We start from the raw sequence: 19162 nt of genomic DNA, 5'->3' as shown, positions 1-19162 counted from the left end.
TAGAACCCTAGTCACGAGAGAATATGAGACTAGAAAAATAGTTTAGCTTATTGATCTAAAAATGTCCTATGCTAGAACTTAGAATTATAATCAGAGCGGGGCTTTCCAGTATCCAGTGCCAAGATTTTAGATTTGCCATGGTGACATGTTCCCAAATTCATAAATTCTTCAATTATAGTCCCCTTCTTTGACAAATGGCTAAGAAATTCTTAAAGAATATCATGAGATTGGGTAAAGAGACAGACTGGAGAAGATATCCAAAACACATCTCGTGGAGATGATTATCTCGTAAGAAAGAAAGCTAACCGTCCCACCACACCTACACAAACACACATGTTTTTTTTTAAAAGGATCATGCTTTTGGAAACTCATTTCAACTTTGAATAGGAAAATCATGTTTTTAAGAGACGGTCTTATCTAAAACGTAGAGTAAAACATATGAATCATGCCGGGTATAGGTAGCCCTAAAATTAGGCATTGAAATTTTTTAATAGATTCATGATCAACAGAAAATAATACAACGTCTTACTTGCAACTATTTAAAAGAATCCTTTGAACCCATACTTGAAAAAGAAATGAAGAAATATCCAGCTAGCTCGTCTAAAGTTCAGAAAGGTTAAGAGATTCTCAAAGAATTCTTCTTTAGAACATCTTGGATTCCCCATTAATTTAGAGAGGGAGAGGTGTTACCTTTTCAACAGCCCACAGTGTTCTGAACAGAAACTCGAAATACTTTTATAGAAAAGAGAAGAGTTGAAAGTGAAAGTCGAAAAACGAAATGAGATCGGCTGGGAAAATATTTTCAGAGCTCAGAAAAAAAATTCTGAGATGTAAAAAAAAAAAAAAAAACACTTTTTGTTAATTTTTATCATGTCTTCTAGACATGATAAAAATTAACTCACCCCCCCTTTTCTATGGGAATGTTGTCTCCCACTTTCTAAAAATAGACCATGACTCATCCAATCTTTTCTTGGAATTCTATTCTTTAGAAAGAATGAGTCATTGTCTATTTTTAGAAAGAGTGAGACAACATTCCCAGAGAAAAAGAGAAGGGAGTTAATTTTATCATGTCTAGAAGACATGATAAAAATTAACAGAAAGATTTTTTTTTTTTTACATCTCAGAGTTTTTTTCTGAGCTCTGAGAAATTTTTCCTAGCCGATCCCATTTCGTTTTTCGACTTTCACTTTCAACTCTTCACTTTTCTATAAAAGCATTCCACGTTTCTGTTCAGAACAGTGCGGGCTGTTAATGAGGCAACATGTCTCTCTCTACCCAAATCTGGAACCCTAGTCACGAGAGAATATGAGACTAGAAAAATAGTTTAGCTTATTGATTTAAAAAATGTCCCATGCTAGAACTCAGAATTATAATCAGAGCGGGGCTTTCCAGTATCCACTTCCAAGATTTTAGATTTGCCATGGGTGACATGTTCCCAAATTCATAAATTCTTCAATTATAGTCCCCTTGTTTGACAAATGGCTAAGAAATTCTTAAAGAATATCATGAGATTGGGTAAAGAGAGAGATGTGTTGCCTCTTCCACAGCCCACACGGATCTGAAGTGAAACGCGGAATGCTTTTATAGATAACTGGGGAATTGAAACAAAGTCAAAACCCAATCGAACGTAAAATCCCAACAGAATTCCACAAGAATGAGTCATAGTCTATTTTTAGAAAGAGTGAGACAACATTCCCAGACAAAAAGAGAAGGGAGTTAATTTTTATCATGTCTAGAAGACATGATAAAAATTAACAAAAAGATTTTTTTTTTTACATCTTAGAATTTTTTTCTGAGCTCTGAGAATTTTTTTTCCCAGTCGGCTTGATTCACAAAACCAGATATATTCAAATTATTTCTATAGAGGGTTCTCATCTATTTAAACCAGTCGCGTTTCAGCTTTAAATCAGTCTGTGCTGTGCACTGGAGCTGAATACACGCTTCTTCCTCCTGGAAAGAGGTTTTGTGAAGGTGTGTGGAGATATTGTTTTCAGCTGTCAGACATTTTTTTCCAACAGCCGACTCGATCGTTCAAATGACACCGTGGAAGTTGGAGAGAGGTCAAGTCGATTTGGAGGACGGTAAAGCATTTGAGGGCTATTTGCCTTAAGAAATGCCTTCGTGGAGGACTTTGGAAGGGAAACTGGCTCGTATTCACGTTACACATGGGGAAAAACCACGAAAAAAACACCCATGCAGCCAGCTTGAAAGTCAGTCGTTCACGTTTTACAAAATATGAAATGGATTTTATAAAAACATATTGGGATCGTATTCAAAATTGTATCATTCTGTTGTTTTATCAGAATATGCCAGTATAAGTTTGAACAATTCTATTGAATCACATGATTTTGCCTTCTTGAGAGTCATTTGTTAACGTTTCACAAAATATATATCAGTATAAGATGGAACCATCGTGATCCGTTATCCTGACTGATGGAGTCAGCTGTGGATCACAAGACGTTGCCTTTTTTGAGAAGGATTTGTTAAAGTTTCACAAAATATACAAAATATATATCAGTATACGATTGAAAAAAATCATGATCCATTATCCTGACTGATGGAGTCAGCTGTGGATCACAGGATCTTGCTTTGTTGAAAACAATTTGTTAAAGTTTCACAAAATATATCAGTATACAATGGAACAATCGTGATCCGTTAATCCTGACTGATTGAGTCAGTTCTGGATCACGAGATCTTGCCTTCTTGAAAGTCATTTTTAAAAATTTCACAAAATATATCAGTATACGAGGGAACAGTCGTGATCCGATTATACTGACTGCTCTAGCCAGCTGTGGATCACGAGATCTTGGCTTCTTGAAAGAAATTTGTTAAAGTTTCACAAAATATATCAGTATATGATATAACAGTCGTGATCCGATTATACTGACTGCTCTAGCCAGCTGTGGATCACGAGATCTCTGCTTCTTGAAAGAAATTTGTTAAAGTTTCACAAAATATATCAGTATATGATGGAACAATCGTGATCCGATTACACTGACGTATCTAGCCAGCTGTGGATCACGAGATCTTGGCATCTTGAAAGGAATTTGTTAAAGTTTCACAAAATATATCAGTATATGATGGAACAATCGTGATCCGATTACACTGACGTATCTAGCCAGCTGTGGATCACGAGATCTTGGCTTCTTGAAAGGAATTTGTTAAAGTTTCACAAAATATATCAGTATATGAAATAATAGCATGTTTTCTATAAAAACAGCTATTGAGTAAAACATTTCTAGCCTTGAAAAACAAAAACAGTAGCAGGGGGAAAAATATTACCCTACCTCAAAGTATTGAAAGGAAATAAGAATACATTTCAATAAAATGGGTGACTCAATAAATATTTGTAGTCTATGAAATACAAAAGAGTAAGAAAAAAATTTTCACATACCTTCACAGAAGCTCTTCCCAGGAGAGTGAGAAGCGTGTATCCACGTTGAGTGCACAGCACAGACTGATCTGAAACTGAAACGCGAGTGGTTTAAATACATTAACGAGTTGCTTCTAGAAACCGACTGGGAAAAATTCTCAGAGCTCTGGAAAAATTTTAACACATTAAAAAAAAAAAAAAAAAAAAACCTTCCTTTTTTTTCTTTCTTAATTTGATGTCTTCACTTTTTTTATTTCTACAAGGTCAAAAGAATGAAGACATCAAATTAAGAAAGAAAAAGGAAGTATTTTTTTTTTTAAATCTTTTTTCAGCTTTGAAAATTTTCTTCCCAGTCGTTAACATTTCGTTTTTGGACTTTCACTTTCAATTCTTGGACCCATGACGTTCTTTTCTTGATGTTCTTGTAGCATATTTCTATACAAATTCACTCCTTTTCCCCAAAAAAGATATCTTTTTTTTATTTTTTTTTACCTTCGAATTTGTATAGCTATATACTGAAAACAGGCATTAAAGTCAGTTTGTAGTATATTCCTATACAAATTCACTTAATTTCCCGAAAAAAAAGATGTCTTTTTTTTATTTTTTTTTACCTTCCAATTTGTATAGCTATATGCTGAAAACAGGCTTTAAAGTCCGTTTGTACTATATTCCTATACAAATTCACTGCCTTCCCCCCCGAAAAAAAAAAGATGTCTTTTTTTTATTTTTTTTTACCTTCCAATTTGTATAGCTATATGCTGAAAACAGGCTTTAAAGTCCGTTTGTAGTATATTCCTATACAAATTCACTGCCTCCCCCCCCGAAAAAAAGATGTCTTTTTTTTATTTTTTTTTACCTTCCAATTTGTATAGCTATATACTGAAAACAGGCCTTAAATTCCGTTTGTAGTATATTCCTATACAAATTTACTCCCTTTTCCTCAAAAAGATGTCTTTTTTTTAATTTTACCTTCAAATTTGTATAGCTACATACTGAGAACAGGCGTTCAAGTCCGTTTATAGTATATTGGTATACATGGTCTATTTTTAGAAACAGTGAGACAACATTCCCACACAAAAGGGGGGTAGGGTTAATTTTTATCATGTCTAGAAGACATGATAATTTTTTTTTTTTTTTTTTACATCTCAAATTTTTTTTTCTGAGCTTTGAAAAATTTTTCCCAGTCGGCAACCAACTGAAAATTCTACAGCCAAGACGATTGGCCTTTTACTTTCACTTTCAACACTTTTCTATAAAAGTATACTACGTTTTCTGTTCAGAACTGTGCGGGCTGTCCAAGGTGCAGCATGCTTTTTCTCTCTCTCCTGCATCTGGACCCAGGACCACTCTTCTAGAAAGAGCTTCTGTGAACACAAGCTTTTTTCCAATTTTTGACTTCTCACAGAATAGAAATCATTCCTCCTTTTAGGGGAAAATGTTTCCCATTTGAAAAGCTAGGACCCCTCGTTTGGATTTCATCAGGAACCATTTATCAGGTTCTAGCGAAATTGGATGATCCATCCATGAATCAGAATTTCCCATCCGTGGATTTTATGCATCAAGATTTCAACATAGTTTAAGAAAAATCCTTCAATCCTATTTCAAAGGAGATAACATGATATTGAAAGACATTTTCCCATGACGGACATTGAAAGACCTTTTCCCATGACGGACATTGAAAGATATTGAAAGACATTTTCCCATGACGAAATCTCTCTATCCCACACCTTCTTGTAAAGTGAAGTTAAAGAGATTTTTTATACCGGGTTTTCAATTTTCACCTCAAATCATACCGTTGACGACGTGTGACACACAAACCGTGACATAAATTTCAGTTTCCATGACAGCTAACACGCTTGAGCTTTAAACATGTATGAAAGAATTTATTTTTAATCCATTTCAGCGATTGAGTAGGCTGGGAAAAAAAGGCCCTTTCTATGACAGCTAACACGCTTGAGCTTTAAAGATGTATGAAAGAATTTATTTTTAATCCATTTCAGCGATTGAGTGGGCTGGGGAAAAAAAGGCCCTTTCTATGACAGCTAACACGCTTGAGCTTTAAAAATGTATCAAAGAATTTGTTTTTAATCCGTTTCAGCGATTGAGTGGGCTGGGGAAATAAAAGGCCCTTTCCATGACAGCTAACACGCTTGAGCTTTAAATATGTATGAAAGAATTTATTTTTAATCCATTTCAGCGATTGAGTGGGCTGTAAAAGAAAAAGCTCTTTCCATGATACCTAACACTCTTGAGCTTTAAAAATGTATGAAAGAATTTATTTTTAATCCATTTCAGCGATTGAGGGGGCTGGGAAACATTTTCATAGAGCTCAGGGAAAAACAAGGCTCTTTCCATGACACCTAACACTCTTGAGCTTTAAAAATGTATGAAACAATTTATTTTTAATCCATTTCAGCGATTGAGTGGGCTCGGAAAATTTTCTTATAGCTCAGGGAATGTGTGTCCAGGTTTAATGCACAGCACACACGGATGGGTAGTCGAAACTCGAGTGGCTTAAATAAATATACGAAATTTGGGCCATCGAGTGGACTAGGAAAAATTCTCAGAGCTCTGGAAATAATTCTGAGTTCAAGCATGGGACATGAGAACAGAAATGTATTACAATCATCATGTCATCATTGTTTTCGAAAGCCAAAAGAATTCCTCGTGAAAGAACATCTTTTCTTCGTGGTTGTGGGATGGAGTAGAGATGTTGCATCTTGAACAACCCACACTGATCTGAACAGAAACATGAAATGTTCTTATAGATATAAGAAATGAATTGAAAGTGAAAGTAAAAATGAAATTGTATTGGCTGGAAATATTTCTTGGCTGTTGAATGGGAAAATTATTTCCAAAGCTAAAAAAAAAAAGAAAACTCTTTCTTTTTTTCTATTAATTTGATGTCTTCACTTTGTTTACTTTGGAATGGAGAAACCCGAAGACCATGATAATTTAATTTTTATCATGTCTAGAAGACATGATAAAAATTAACAAAAAGTTTTTTCTTTTTTTTTTCTTTTTTTTTTTTTTTTTCATTTCAGAATTTTTTTATGAGCTCTAAAAATTTTTTCCCAGTCGGCAACCAAGTCAAAATTTTCTAGCCAAGACGATTTGGCTTTTAATTTCACTTTCATCGCTTTTCTATAAAAGTATTCCACGTTTTCTATTCAGAACCGTGCGGGCTGTCCAAGGTGCAACATGCTTTTTCTCTTTCTCTATCTCATCTGGACCCAGGACCACTCTTCTATAAAGAGCTTCTGTGAACACAAGTTTCTTTCCACATTTTAATGTCTCACAGAATAGAAATCATTCTTCTGTTTAGGGGAAAATTTTTCCCTTTTGAAAAGCTACGGCCCCTCGTTTGGATTTCATCAGCAACCATTTATCAGGTTCTAGATTTAAAAATGTATGAAAGAATTTGTTTTTAATCGATTTCAGCGATTGAGTGGGCTGTGGAAAGAAAAAGCTCTTTCCATGATACCTAACACTCTTGAGCTTTAAAAATGTATGAAAGAACTTATTTTTAATCCATTTCAGCGATTGATGGGGCTGGGAAACATTTTCTTAGAGCTCAGGGGAAAAAAAAGGCCTTTTCCATGATACCTAACACGCTTGAGCTTTAAAAACGTATGAAAGAATTTATTTTTAATCCATTTCAGCGACTGAGGGGGCTAGGAAACATTTTCTTAGAGCTCAGGGAAAAAAAGGTTCTTTCGATGACAGCTAACACGCTTGAGCTTTAAGAATGTATGAAAGAATTTTTTTAATCCATTTCAGGGATTGAGTGGGCTGGGAAACATTTTCTTAGAGCTCAGGGAATGTGTGTCTCCAGGTTGAATTCACAGCACACACGGATGGGAAGTCGAAACTTGAGTGGCTTAAAAAATAAATATACGAAATTTGGTTCATCGAGCTGACTAGGAAAAATTCTCAGAGTTCTGGAAATAATTCTGAGTTCAATCATGGGACATGAGAACAGAAATGTATTACAATCATCATGTCATCATTGTTTTCGAAAGCCAAAAGAATTCCTCATGAAAGAACATCTTTTTTTTTCCTGGTTGTGGGATGGAGTAGAGTTGCTGCATCTTGGACAACCCACACTGATCTGAACAGAAACATGAAATGTTCTTATAGATGTAAGAAATGAATTGAAAGTGAAAGTAAAAATGAAATTGTATTGGCTGGAAATAGTTCTTGGCTGCTGAATGGGAAAAATATTTCCAAAGCTGAAAAAAAAAAAAAAAACCACTTACTTTTTTTCTATTAATTTGATGTCTTCACTTTGTTTACTTTGGAATGGAGAAACCCAAAGACCATGATTCATCCTTTCTAAAACATATAATTCCTAGAATGAGTCATGGTCTATTTTTAGAAACAGTGAGACAACATTCCCACACAAAATGGGGGTAGGGTTAATTTTTATCATGTCTAGAAGACATGATAAAAATTAACAAAAAGTTTTTTTTTTTTTTTTTTTTTTTTTTTTTTTTTTTTTTTTTTTTTTACATCTCAGAATTTTTTTCTGAGCTCTGAAAATTTTTTCCCAGTCGGCAACCAATTGAAAAATTTCCAATCGGCTTTTACTTTCACTTTCAACTCTTTTCTATAAAAGCATTCCACGTTTTCTGTTCGGAACCGTGCGGGCTCTCCATGGTGCAACATGCTTTTTCTCTCTCTACCTCATCTGCAGCTAGGATGTTTTTCCTTCTTCAAGAAGTGGAATTCTTTGGGAATACCTTACAATTTCACGAGCTAGCTGTTTCTTATATTTCGAGGAGATTTCAATAAAATTGTTTATAGATGTCACCTATTGCAGATGGGGAAAAAGTCTATACTGGATCGCTGGAGACATCTCATCCTGATAGGTCACGTTATATGTTTTCCCACACCTAAATAAATTGGACATGAGCCATCCTTTTGTTTTCTCATCCAACAAAGATAGACACTGCAGACCGTTTTGGGTTTTCACTCTTCGCGAACCGAGACGAGCCGCAGCCACACTTTGAGTTTTCTCTGAGCGCAATAATGGATCACGTGAGCAGCCATTTTGTTTCCCATCTCACCCAGATAGGTCATGTTGTATTTTGTTTAATGCACCTAGCCAATTTTGGACATGAGCCATCCTTTTGTTTTTTTTTCTATCGAACCAAGATGGATTCTGGAGACAATTTTGTTTCTCAACGGAAAAGTAAATTTTCTGAATGGGTACCGGTGTTCGAATACTTTTGTGACCGACTGTACATATCAAAGATTAATTATTGCTGTAATTTAATTTACTATATCACTGAAATTCTGAGAGCATATGTAAATTAAATGCACGCATCTAAAACCATGAAAAAATATATAATATTCCAAAAAACTAATCCCAAATATATACATATATATATATATATATCTCAAAGGCAGGCATATGCATAATTTCTATTAGAAAAACGATTTTTCCGAGATTACGTTTTAGAGTAATTAAAACAATAAATTAATGGTGATATTATTACTGCATTCCAAAATTCGCAGTAATTAACGATTTCGATCTTTACTACGAAAAAAAACGGGATGAAAAAGAAAGAATCCTGATACAATAACATTAAAAATTTGTGTGTGTACGTATAAAATTATATAATATTCTCAAATAGGTCATTTAAGCATAGTCTTTGATTCGGAAACATTTCCAGAAGTATTTCAGTTTTCATAACCTGAAGTAAAAACAAACCTGCTTTTGCAGAGAATATCCATTGGCAGTTGCCTTCAGAAAAGGTTTCAATTCATTGAAGCAAACCGATTTACTGAATCAACTGATGAATTCACGCTCCACCATTTCAAAAGCATTACGACTGTCTCTAAAATGCCGAGCGATTCGATTAGCATTTCTCCGATTTCTTAAACGTCTGAGCAAAATCACTTCAGCCATCTTGTTTACAGTCGCTGTTAAGAGTTTGCGGCAGGTCAGGAGTAGCCGCAAAATTCCTCTATGGTAGTGACGTATTTCCAGTAGGCGTGTCCGAAAAGCGTTGCACTTGAATTCGGTTTTGAATGTAAGTGCGATTACCATGACAAGCATTGCAATTGAATTCGCCCCTTAATATTTCGCCCTGCGGGCGCAAAGACTTAGCAAGTACAAGAAAGACATCTTCCTTACTTTGTCTGTCTGGGAGCACGGAGGTCTGGAGAAAAAGACAGCTATACTGTCAATTTGATGTTGCAATCTCATTGTGTTTTACGTGAAAGCGTGTTGCCGGTACTCACGTAACTTTCTTTTGCTGTGTGTAAGTTTTCCGTGGTAAGCTCATTTATTTTCGTATTCTTCACTTATTGTATATAAATCTTTAGTTTATGCCAAATATGTAGTTTTAATTTTTCAGGTCTAAGAAGTTATATAAGCGATAGCCCATAAAATTTAAGAGTTTAATTTGAAAAATGCGATCATCTCAATAAATTAACATTTATGATAAAATAAATAAAATTTTAATTACGATGAGGGAGAATTTGGCGGTTGGATGTATATTAAATTTAAATTTAGTAAATAATCATTATTCTTTCTAAGAATTTTTCGAAATTTCATGAGTATCGTGCAAGTTACTGAAATTATTCATTGTTAAATTATTGTGTAACTAAAATATGACGCATAAAATTTGAGAAAAAAGGTAAGATTGGAGTAACACATTTTTATATAAAAGACCATTCTTCAAAAGAAGTATTTTGGAAGATCTAAATAAATATTATTTTAAATGATAAATGAATAAATAACTAAATATTTGTTAAAATAAGCATGTACCTTAGTGTTTATTTTTGTGGAGGGTGAGATTTTACATTTTTCACTGGTGTATTTTTGTTCAGTAATGTGAAGATTTAAAAATGTCTCTTAGTGTCACTGAAACATTAATTCCATTGTAATTATATTTTAGCATTAAGATTTCACCAAATTCAAAAGTTCAGGTGTAAATACCCAGTAAAACATCTGTATCGTTACTTTTTGACATATTAAATTTATGCATTTTGAGTAGAATTCTTTCAGTAAATTTTCATTTGCACTGTGGATTTTTTTTAATTGACGTTTAAAATTTAGCATAATTTTGACTACAATAGCAAATATTTTTTTCATCATTTGCTTGCATTTTATATTAGTTTTCAGTTATTTATGAAACAATTTATCTAGCTATAATATTTTTTGTTATTACATGCTGATGTGTATATTTCCTTTGCACATGCATTTATGTAACAATACATTATTCTTTTGATGGTATGAATATATTATAAAAAATTTAATGATCCATGGCATAACGTACAGCTTTTTCTATTTTACTTTTGATATGTTTTTTAATATAGCTGTCTTCTAGAATTTTTTCGTTATTATTATATATAACATTGATCATTTTATACAAAAAATTGTACTCTCTGATTATCCTCACCCCACTGAAAAGCCTTGAAAAAATATTTATGTGGCAACCCATGATATGGCCAAAAAATATTTATTTGGCAATAAGCATGTAGCATTCCCTCAGTTGGCATTCCACTTCTCTGGATATTTTCACCAGTGTGACTGTAAATTATGATCTCTCGTATAGAAATTTTGGTAATTTTCCATTTTGCCAGCACAGGCGATAAAGTTGCCAATAATGGTACAACTGATGCCAAACGAAATATCCTTGCTGATAACCTTTTATGCCTCATTTTCAAAACAAGTCATAGCTATTTCTTATCAGATTGATTGTTTCTTTCAATACTGGCAAAAAATTACATGGAATTTTTACCAGATAGTTCAATTTTATGCCTTAAGGCCATTCACGGTAATTAAGTAAATTAGGGCTCACTCGAAGGTGAAAATATAGAAAAGGTTAAATTCATCAATTCTAATGAGAATGCACTAGCGAAGTAAAGCACTGTGGTTTTACATAATTTCTGAGTAAGCTATTCGTATGAATTGAAATAATTCTTTCATTTAAACTTGTATTTCAAATTAAGATTTAACATGAAATTAGTGCAGATAATTACCGAGAGAATTAGATTTTTGTAGTGTAATTTATGCGAGATGAGATCACTTGGGGTCATGTGATATGAACCGGCAAATAAGGATGTTGAACCATAAAAGCATAGTAAATTCTCAAGTTAATGTCTTTTTACAAATTTATTGGCTTTATACAAAATTTTAAACGGTATTAAAATGTTTGTGCCTTCAAAATAAAAAATTCTTAAAGAACTAGCATTTTTTATGTGCCTACTTTATGTTATTGCCAATAAACTCTGCTTGGCGAGATTTCTGCCGGCGAAACGGAGAAGTACCAAAATTTCAGTCTTTTGACATAATGATGACCACATACTGCAGTTAGCAAAATCTTAGACTTTCTGCTCATATACAGTGTAATATGGCTTACTTAAGGTCATCATGCATTCTATTTTTCCTTCTAATTTTAGGATTTTAAATTTTAATCCTAGGGTATGTGCAATACCAAGTTTTGTGCAATTCTTTCTTTCTTTCTTTTTTTTTTTTTTTTTAAGTAAAAACAGATTGCTACATAATATGAGGAAAAGAAACAGTAATGCACAAAATTGGAAAATGTACATATCTTATATTGAAAAAGAAAAACGCTACGAAAATAGGCAGCACTATATGCATCTTTGAAATTACCATAAACATACCCAAATAAGCATTTCGCGGTTAGAGTAGAGACAAAGGTACTCCTTGTGTTATTGTGAAGTTGTGGTGGTTTATTCATGGTAGCCTGAGTACTTGAGTGTTATGGTAACCCTATTATGACGTAATAAGTTGCATGATTGCGGCGAGTTTGTAAGTGCTTGTAGTGTGTGTTGGTTAGGAAGTACATTGCTTGTGGTACAACTCTAATATACGCCCTAATTTCACCAAATGTGGCGATATGTGTTCTGCGCTGGTTTTTGGCACGATTGCATGTTCCATGGCAACCCTGTTGACGTTGAAAAATCTTTCGCTGGAGCTCGTTGATTCGCCTCTGTGTCTGAGAAGATGGCAGGGAAAGATAAAATGGTAGTTGTTGAATTGAAGTTCGGCAAAAGGAAATATCATTGTGGCTATCCTGTTGAAGGGTAGTGGGCATTTGGAAGTGTGGAAAGAGGGTCTGGGAGATTATTTTAATGACAGTGCATGATAGAAGTAGGGATTTGTGATTTTATTTATTTGTGAACCATAGTATAAATTTTCTGGATAGTGTGTCTGGCTGTCATGTAAATCCGATAGTGATTACGTGGCGGCATGTTAAAGGCGGTATGAAATTTATATTTCTGCTATTCGAAAACGCATTAATTCATGGTAAGTGCATTTTATTTTATCCTTGTTCTTATTTTGTAGAATGTTATGTTCATTGGTTCTTTAGTATGAATTTCTGTCATTATTGTTGTTTTTTTAAAATTGTTTGAAATTTATTTTAGTTTATTTTGTTGTTTAATGTCTAGACTGTGCAATTCGTAGATGTTATTTAAAGTTGAAACAGAACGCTGTGTACATGGTATTATTTGAAATTTATTGTTGTTATGTTATTTTATTAAAGCGAGGAGTTCGTAGATCGTAGATTCCTTCCTTGCCTAAATTGTGCAATTTGTAGAATTTTTTTAAAATTTAAACAGGATGTTGTGTACATGGTATTCTTTGAAATTTATTATTGTTATGTTAATTTATTAAAGCGAGGTGTGTGTAGTTTGTAGATTCGTTCATTGCCTAGATTGTGCCATTCGTAGATGTTTTTTTAAGTTAAAACATGTCGCTGTGTACATGGATTCTTGTCAAATATTTTTGGTTACAAACTTTACGTTTTTGCTATCTAAATTTTTTGTTTTTATTTCGGATTTTTAGCTAAATTGCATGTTGAAAACGTAGTTTTTGCATTTGCGAAAACCGTGTTTTTGGAGACATTTTAGGTTAAAAGTTCGAAATGTAGACAAAAAATTTAGATAGTAATATGGCAGCGTGAAGTTTCTCGGCAAAAATATTTGGCGCGAAATTTGGCGACTTGAGGGCGCATATCAGAGTAGTTCCTTGCTTGTTTTCTAGTTTAGACGGTAAAATGACTGAATGTGGTAAGATTAATTTGAAGTTTCTGTATGATTTGGAAAGAAAAGGGGTAAAAGTATATGTATACGGGTGTCTCTTGGCAAAAATTGGGGATTTTTGGGGGCACATGGATACCAAGTTCGTGCAAGTCGACTTGCTATTCTGGCTTCAAGCCAAAATAACACCAAAAGTCAGCGATACACAACGACAAAATAACAAGACAAAGAATTGCACAAACTTGGTATCCATGTACACATCAACCTATTTTCACTTAAAAAAAAAAAAAAAAAAAAAAAAAAAAAACAGGGAATTGCAAACTTGGCATTGCGCACTCCCTTGACATTATCCATGTACACATCAATCATGTTTTCACTTAAAAAAACATCAGAGAATTGCACAAACCAGGCATTGCGCACTCCCTTGATAATACAGAGGGCACCCTTCATTATATTCTAACTGAAAGGAGAAAGGAGCATTACTTTACTGTTGTGTAAATGGAGGTTTACTGAGTAGCCATTAAGTGTCCAGTTTGTAGGAAGGAAATGCATATGGTCGGACGATAACAGCGCTACGGAGGATATTTTTTACTCTTATTTTGTGAATTTATGTGGCGATGTCAGTATACAGATTCTAGTTCAGATAATTTTAGGAGGTTTTTGGATGCTGTTAAGGAATTTTGTTAACAGAAGACGTGCAAATTCGTAAATAAGATAGTAGATATTTCCTTCGTGTAGTGCAAAGATTAATTTTCTTTTTTAATTAATTTCATTATTTGACTTAAAATTTAGTTTATTGAGATTATATATTTATTTGGGTTGTGCTCCATGACTTTTTAAGTGAAGCAATTCTCTGTTGTTGTTTTAAGTGAAAATAGGTCAATGTGTACATGGATAAAGTCAAGGGAGTGTGCAATGCCAAGTTTGCACAATTCTGTGATTTTTTTTTAAGTGAAAATAGGTCGATGTATGTATGGATACCGAGTTTGTGCAATTGTTTGTCTTATTATTTTGTCATTGTGTAGTGGCGATTTTGGGCTCTAAGCCAAAATAAGTCAAAGACTTGCACGAACTCAGTATCCATGTACCACCAATTTTCACCAGGGGGGTACTTGTAAATATACTTTTACCCATTTCGGTCTAAAATCAGCAGTGAGTTCTCTGCTTTCTGAAATCGGCAAGGAGTTTGCAGTTGCATAATTTGAAGGCAACTTGAAAATTTAAATGTTCAACTACAGAATGCCAAAATAGTTTCACTACAGATGCAAAAAATGTTGATAATTAGGCAATAAATATCTACCATTCCTATTGGCATTATATCATTAATCTTTAATCTGGAACACAAGAAGAAGGATAAGTCACTTTAATCCAGATTTTGTTGATGATTTAACCTCTAATGATCGATGAGAAATGGTGATAGCTGTTCTGAAATAACTGAAACTGAATTTTTTAAAGTAACATTAGCACTTACCATTTTCTGATAATCTACTAATGTTACTTTTATTAAATAGTAATGTTAAATCTGCTTCTGCAGGGATATTGTAGATAAATTTTTGTTGTGCATTGCTGGTAAAAAACATGCATGGGGCAAGAATTTCTGTCATCTATTACTTTTAATATATATATATATATATATATGGTACAACTCTAATATACGCCCTAATTTCACCAAATGTGGCGATATGTGTTCTGCACTGGTTTTTGGCACGATTGCGTGTTCTATGGCAACCCTGTTGACGTTGAAAAATCTTTCGCTGGAGCTCGTTGGTTCGCCTCTGTGTCTGAGAAGATGGGAGGGAAAGATAAAATGGTAGTTGTTGAATTGAAAAGATAAAATGGTAGTTGTTGTTTGAAGTTCGGCAAAAGGAAATATGATTGTGGCAATCCTGTTGAGGGGTAGTGGGTATTACCCCTCAACTGTCTTTGGATTATGCTCTGGTCACCTGAATGAAGAACTTCAAGATGGAGAAATAGAGGCCAGGTTTTTATCTCCAGATGTCACAATAATCTGTCAGGACTAAGGGGTTTTGGAAGACTTTGAAAAGCAATTATCATAAGAATCTTCTGTCAACTTTTATTGACTGTGTTAATCAAGGAAAGGATATGATCGAGAGTTTGCAAAGTGTGAATTTGAAGGACATTGCCTTCTACATAGCTTATTCGTGGTAAAGTGCAAATCTATATCAACAATTTCACAATCTTTGAAAGTTTTGTTAAGGTTAAAAATCCCCAGAAATCTTTAGAAAGTGTTAATCTTAAGAAAGCTAACCAGAAAAGCATGTTATCTGTGCTAAAAGTGCCTGGATGTGTTGAAGCAACAGTGGAGGACTTGAATGAATAGTTTTCTTAAGATCAGGAATATAAGGAAGGATAGTGATCTTGACTAAATCTATGCCAAACTCAAGGTTGTTGCATTATGAATTTTATGTAAAACTGAAATAGTTTTCTTTTTGTTTTATTATATGACTTATTCCTCTGTATTCATAATTTTCAGAGAAAAAAAGTAATTTGAAATAAGGTCAGTCATCATAAATCACCTTGACTATTATTAATCCTCTGAGCAGCCAGGGTTTTTGCTAAGAATGTACACATTTCGCAAAACTACTATGAGAACAAATTAGTTTTTTGATTTTAATGTAAAAACTCTCCTGTTATTTCATACCTGGATTTGTTTTCTTTTGATATATTGCCTTAATTTTTTGGACATATTTTAATATGCACATATATATATGTTCTTACAGATATCACAAAAAATATTCTAGGCCATATATATGTGGCCTTGCCTTTTAGAGGGTTAATGTATATATTCTGATATTTAAAAATGAAATAATATAAATACATTACAAATAATGAACATTTCATTTTTTGGTATGAATGTAGTAATGCATATTAAAATTTTCACTCATTTTATACATGCAGTAAAAGCATTACAGCAGATTTTAAATAATCAGGGTTGACTTTGATGATAGAAAATAGTTTTTGCACTGTCAGTGGCATATATTGATTATAACCACCGTAAAGTTCCTATTATCCAACCTTAAATGGGCCATGGCCTGGTTGGATGATGCATAAAGTAGCAAATAACACATTTAAAACTTGCAGAATACTACATACATTATTTTAAAAAATGCATACTAGTAACTTGGATGAACTGCAAATTTATTCTGTGTGTATCACAAACTTAAAAAATCAATACATTATTTCAAAAACTGCATACTAGTAACTTGGATGAACTGTAAATTTATTCTGTGTGTATCAAAAGCTACAAAAATCAATCAAACCTGTTGATAAAAGTTGGTAATTGGATTTTGTTGGCCAGTTGTTTGAACTTTTCTCCCAGCTATTCCCAGGGCTTTGTGTCCTTCAGTGTAAGTAATTCTGTCCCTTGATGGCAAACAGGTACAGGCCCCTCTCTGCCAGGAGCAAAGAAATCTGCAAGACTGGAAAGCAGTGGGTGCAGCAGTCATATGTATACTTCACAATAAAGCAAATGAGAAGTTTACACCATCCTTCATCAGATTTAGCTAATAGATGGCCAATTGCCATTGCACCCACTGCTTTCCAGTTGTGCAGATTTCTTTGTTCCTAACAAAGAGGGACCTGTACATGTTTGCCCTCAAAATTGACTGAGATCTTGATTAAATATATGGTAAACTCAAGCTTGTTGCATAACTAATTTTATGTTCACTTTGACGTGTTTTCTTCTGTTTTCATTTTTGTCTCAGTTTTATTTGTAAATACTTCATGTAACCACCGCATTTAGTCACTTGAACAATGAAAAGATGATCACATTCTTGATACACTTGCTTTAGCATATCTTTTGTTATTTCTGAAGTAGTAGTGCTGTGAGTTTTGAGATCATATGATTTGTGAACAATTTTATCTGAAAATAATGCATATTTTAAATGTATTTGTAAAGGTGAAAATCACATGACAAAGCCAGTGACTTAGGAGGGTAGCTGGGCCAGCTAAAAGTCAGTGGGTCTGCTGCAATTAATTAATGCAGCAGGAGTCCTTCATTAAAAAATTAAACATTTTAAAACTTTTAAGCTTTTTCTTTTGATGACTACATTATTAATGGCTGCAGAATTATTCTAACCTGGACTCTGGTCAATTATTTTGATAATCACATACAATATTACAGATATTTTAAATATTTATTACAGCATAATAAATAGATTAAATAATTAAGTTGGTTTGTTTCAGTGGCATTTAAAAATTTTAATGTCAGTTTATGGATTTTTATATCTTGGATTAATGGTGGTAAATATTTTTATTTTTCATTCTAGACAAATGGCAGAAATCCCATATATTCCAGCTAATGATCTACAATTTCTTCATCAAGATTTTGTAACCGTGCATAGTGTTCCCACACACATTGTTACTTGTGGGAGATGGTTGGATGAGCCTTTGCCTGACAATGACCATGGTCGTTTTCTAATTCTTTTTATTCCCGGTATGTATGCAAACCATTATAATATAATCAGCTGTATATGCATCAGGTAACATTTGGTAAAATTTAAAATTCAGCTAAAGAGATGTAAGGATTATGTTAATTTATCTAACAGCTAAATTTTGAGTTAAAGTTCCTTTCTTGTCTTCCTGAATTTCAACTTACAAGTTCCGGCCAGAATGTAGTTTTAGAATCACGTTTGAATGCAAATCAGGAGAAGTATTTAACCGTGAAGTTCTACTGACTTCGTGAGAGAGAACCCGTGATTCTGACTAATGCGCATTCTCCTTTTTAGGCTATTCTCTCTTAAACTATTATCATGCTCGGCCATACATTAGGCCTTTGATAGCTTCACCGTTATTCAGCATTAAGGGGCCAACTCTGTTAAAATTTTGATAGCTTGAGCTATATTTTTTTAGTTAAGATTAGTTAACTCTTTTGCATCAAGAGAGGACCAAAACTCTTTTACTCAAACATCGAAAACATCCTTATATACAAATTTCTGTTGGAAAGCTTTTCCTTCCCCATGACAAATTGAATACTACAGTGTTAACAATAACCTACTTAACCCATTCGTTACGGGCGTGTCATATATGCATCAGCAGCAAACATTATCTCATGACCGGGTGTGTCATATTTGAATCGCCATTTAATTCACTGTATGGCCGGGCATACCACATATGACTTTTTAGATAGAACATTTAATTAGTATTTTTTGTTGCCACTAGATGTAGCTAAGACACAATAACACGCCGAATAAATACTAATTCAGAAGTCAAACAACAAAAATCAGCGTTATATTTACAAAATTTTCACTGTGAAAATTTTGTAAATATAACGCTGATTTTTGTTGTTTGACTTCTGAATTAGATGTAGCTGTATGTCTGTTATGGGGAAATATATCGAAAATTAAGTTATGTGTACCTTCATTCCTGTGCAATTTTTTTATTTTCGGTATTTTGTTTCGGAAAGAGAGGGAGATTCGTGGGTGGGTGTTGAGCAATTTGATGCCTCTTTAACTGCCTCATCTGATATAAACAAATACTCGTTTTCTGGATGCTTTGAGTACTTTTTATTTTTATTTTTGCGATATATTTTTGCTATCTGAAGGTAGAAGAATATACAAAAATGCTAATTCGTAGGTGTTGAGTAACGTGATGGCTCTTACTGTGTCATTTCATATAAACAGATGAACATGTTCTGATACTCTGGAATTTAATTAAAAATTTTAATTAATTTATTTTATTTTTTTATCCCCGTATAGTGGAGTAGATGTTCTATCACTAGAGACTCTTTTATTACTGTTAGATTTTTCC

At 33.5% G+C, this 19162-nt stretch overlaps 1 protein-coding gene across 1 annotated transcript in view; it reads left to right on the top strand.

Moving 5' to 3' along the window:
- The first annotated feature begins 9385 nt into the window (after positions 1 to 9385).
- The window catches only part of sturkopf (lipid droplet associated hydrolase sturkopf), a 68134-nt gene continuing 58357 nt past the window's right edge, over positions 9386 to 19162 (top strand). Inside the window, exons 1-2 of the mRNA XM_035376436.2 lie at positions 9386 to 9656; positions 17683 to 17849. Coding sequence (XP_035232327.1) covers positions 17687 to 17849 — 163 coding nt within the window. The 5' untranslated portion in view covers positions 9386 to 9656; positions 17683 to 17686. The remainder of the gene's footprint in view (positions 9657 to 17682; positions 17850 to 19162) is intronic.

The sequence above is a fragment of the Stegodyphus dumicola genome, chromosome 9 (assembly GCF_044657685.1).
Source record: "Stegodyphus dumicola isolate Sdum_Otavi_A_Nest chromosome 9, ASM4465768v1".
NCBI classification, from domain to species: Eukaryota; Metazoa; Arthropoda; class Arachnida; order Araneae; family Eresidae; genus Stegodyphus; species Stegodyphus dumicola.
This window is presented reverse-complemented; position numbering and strand designations above follow the sequence as displayed.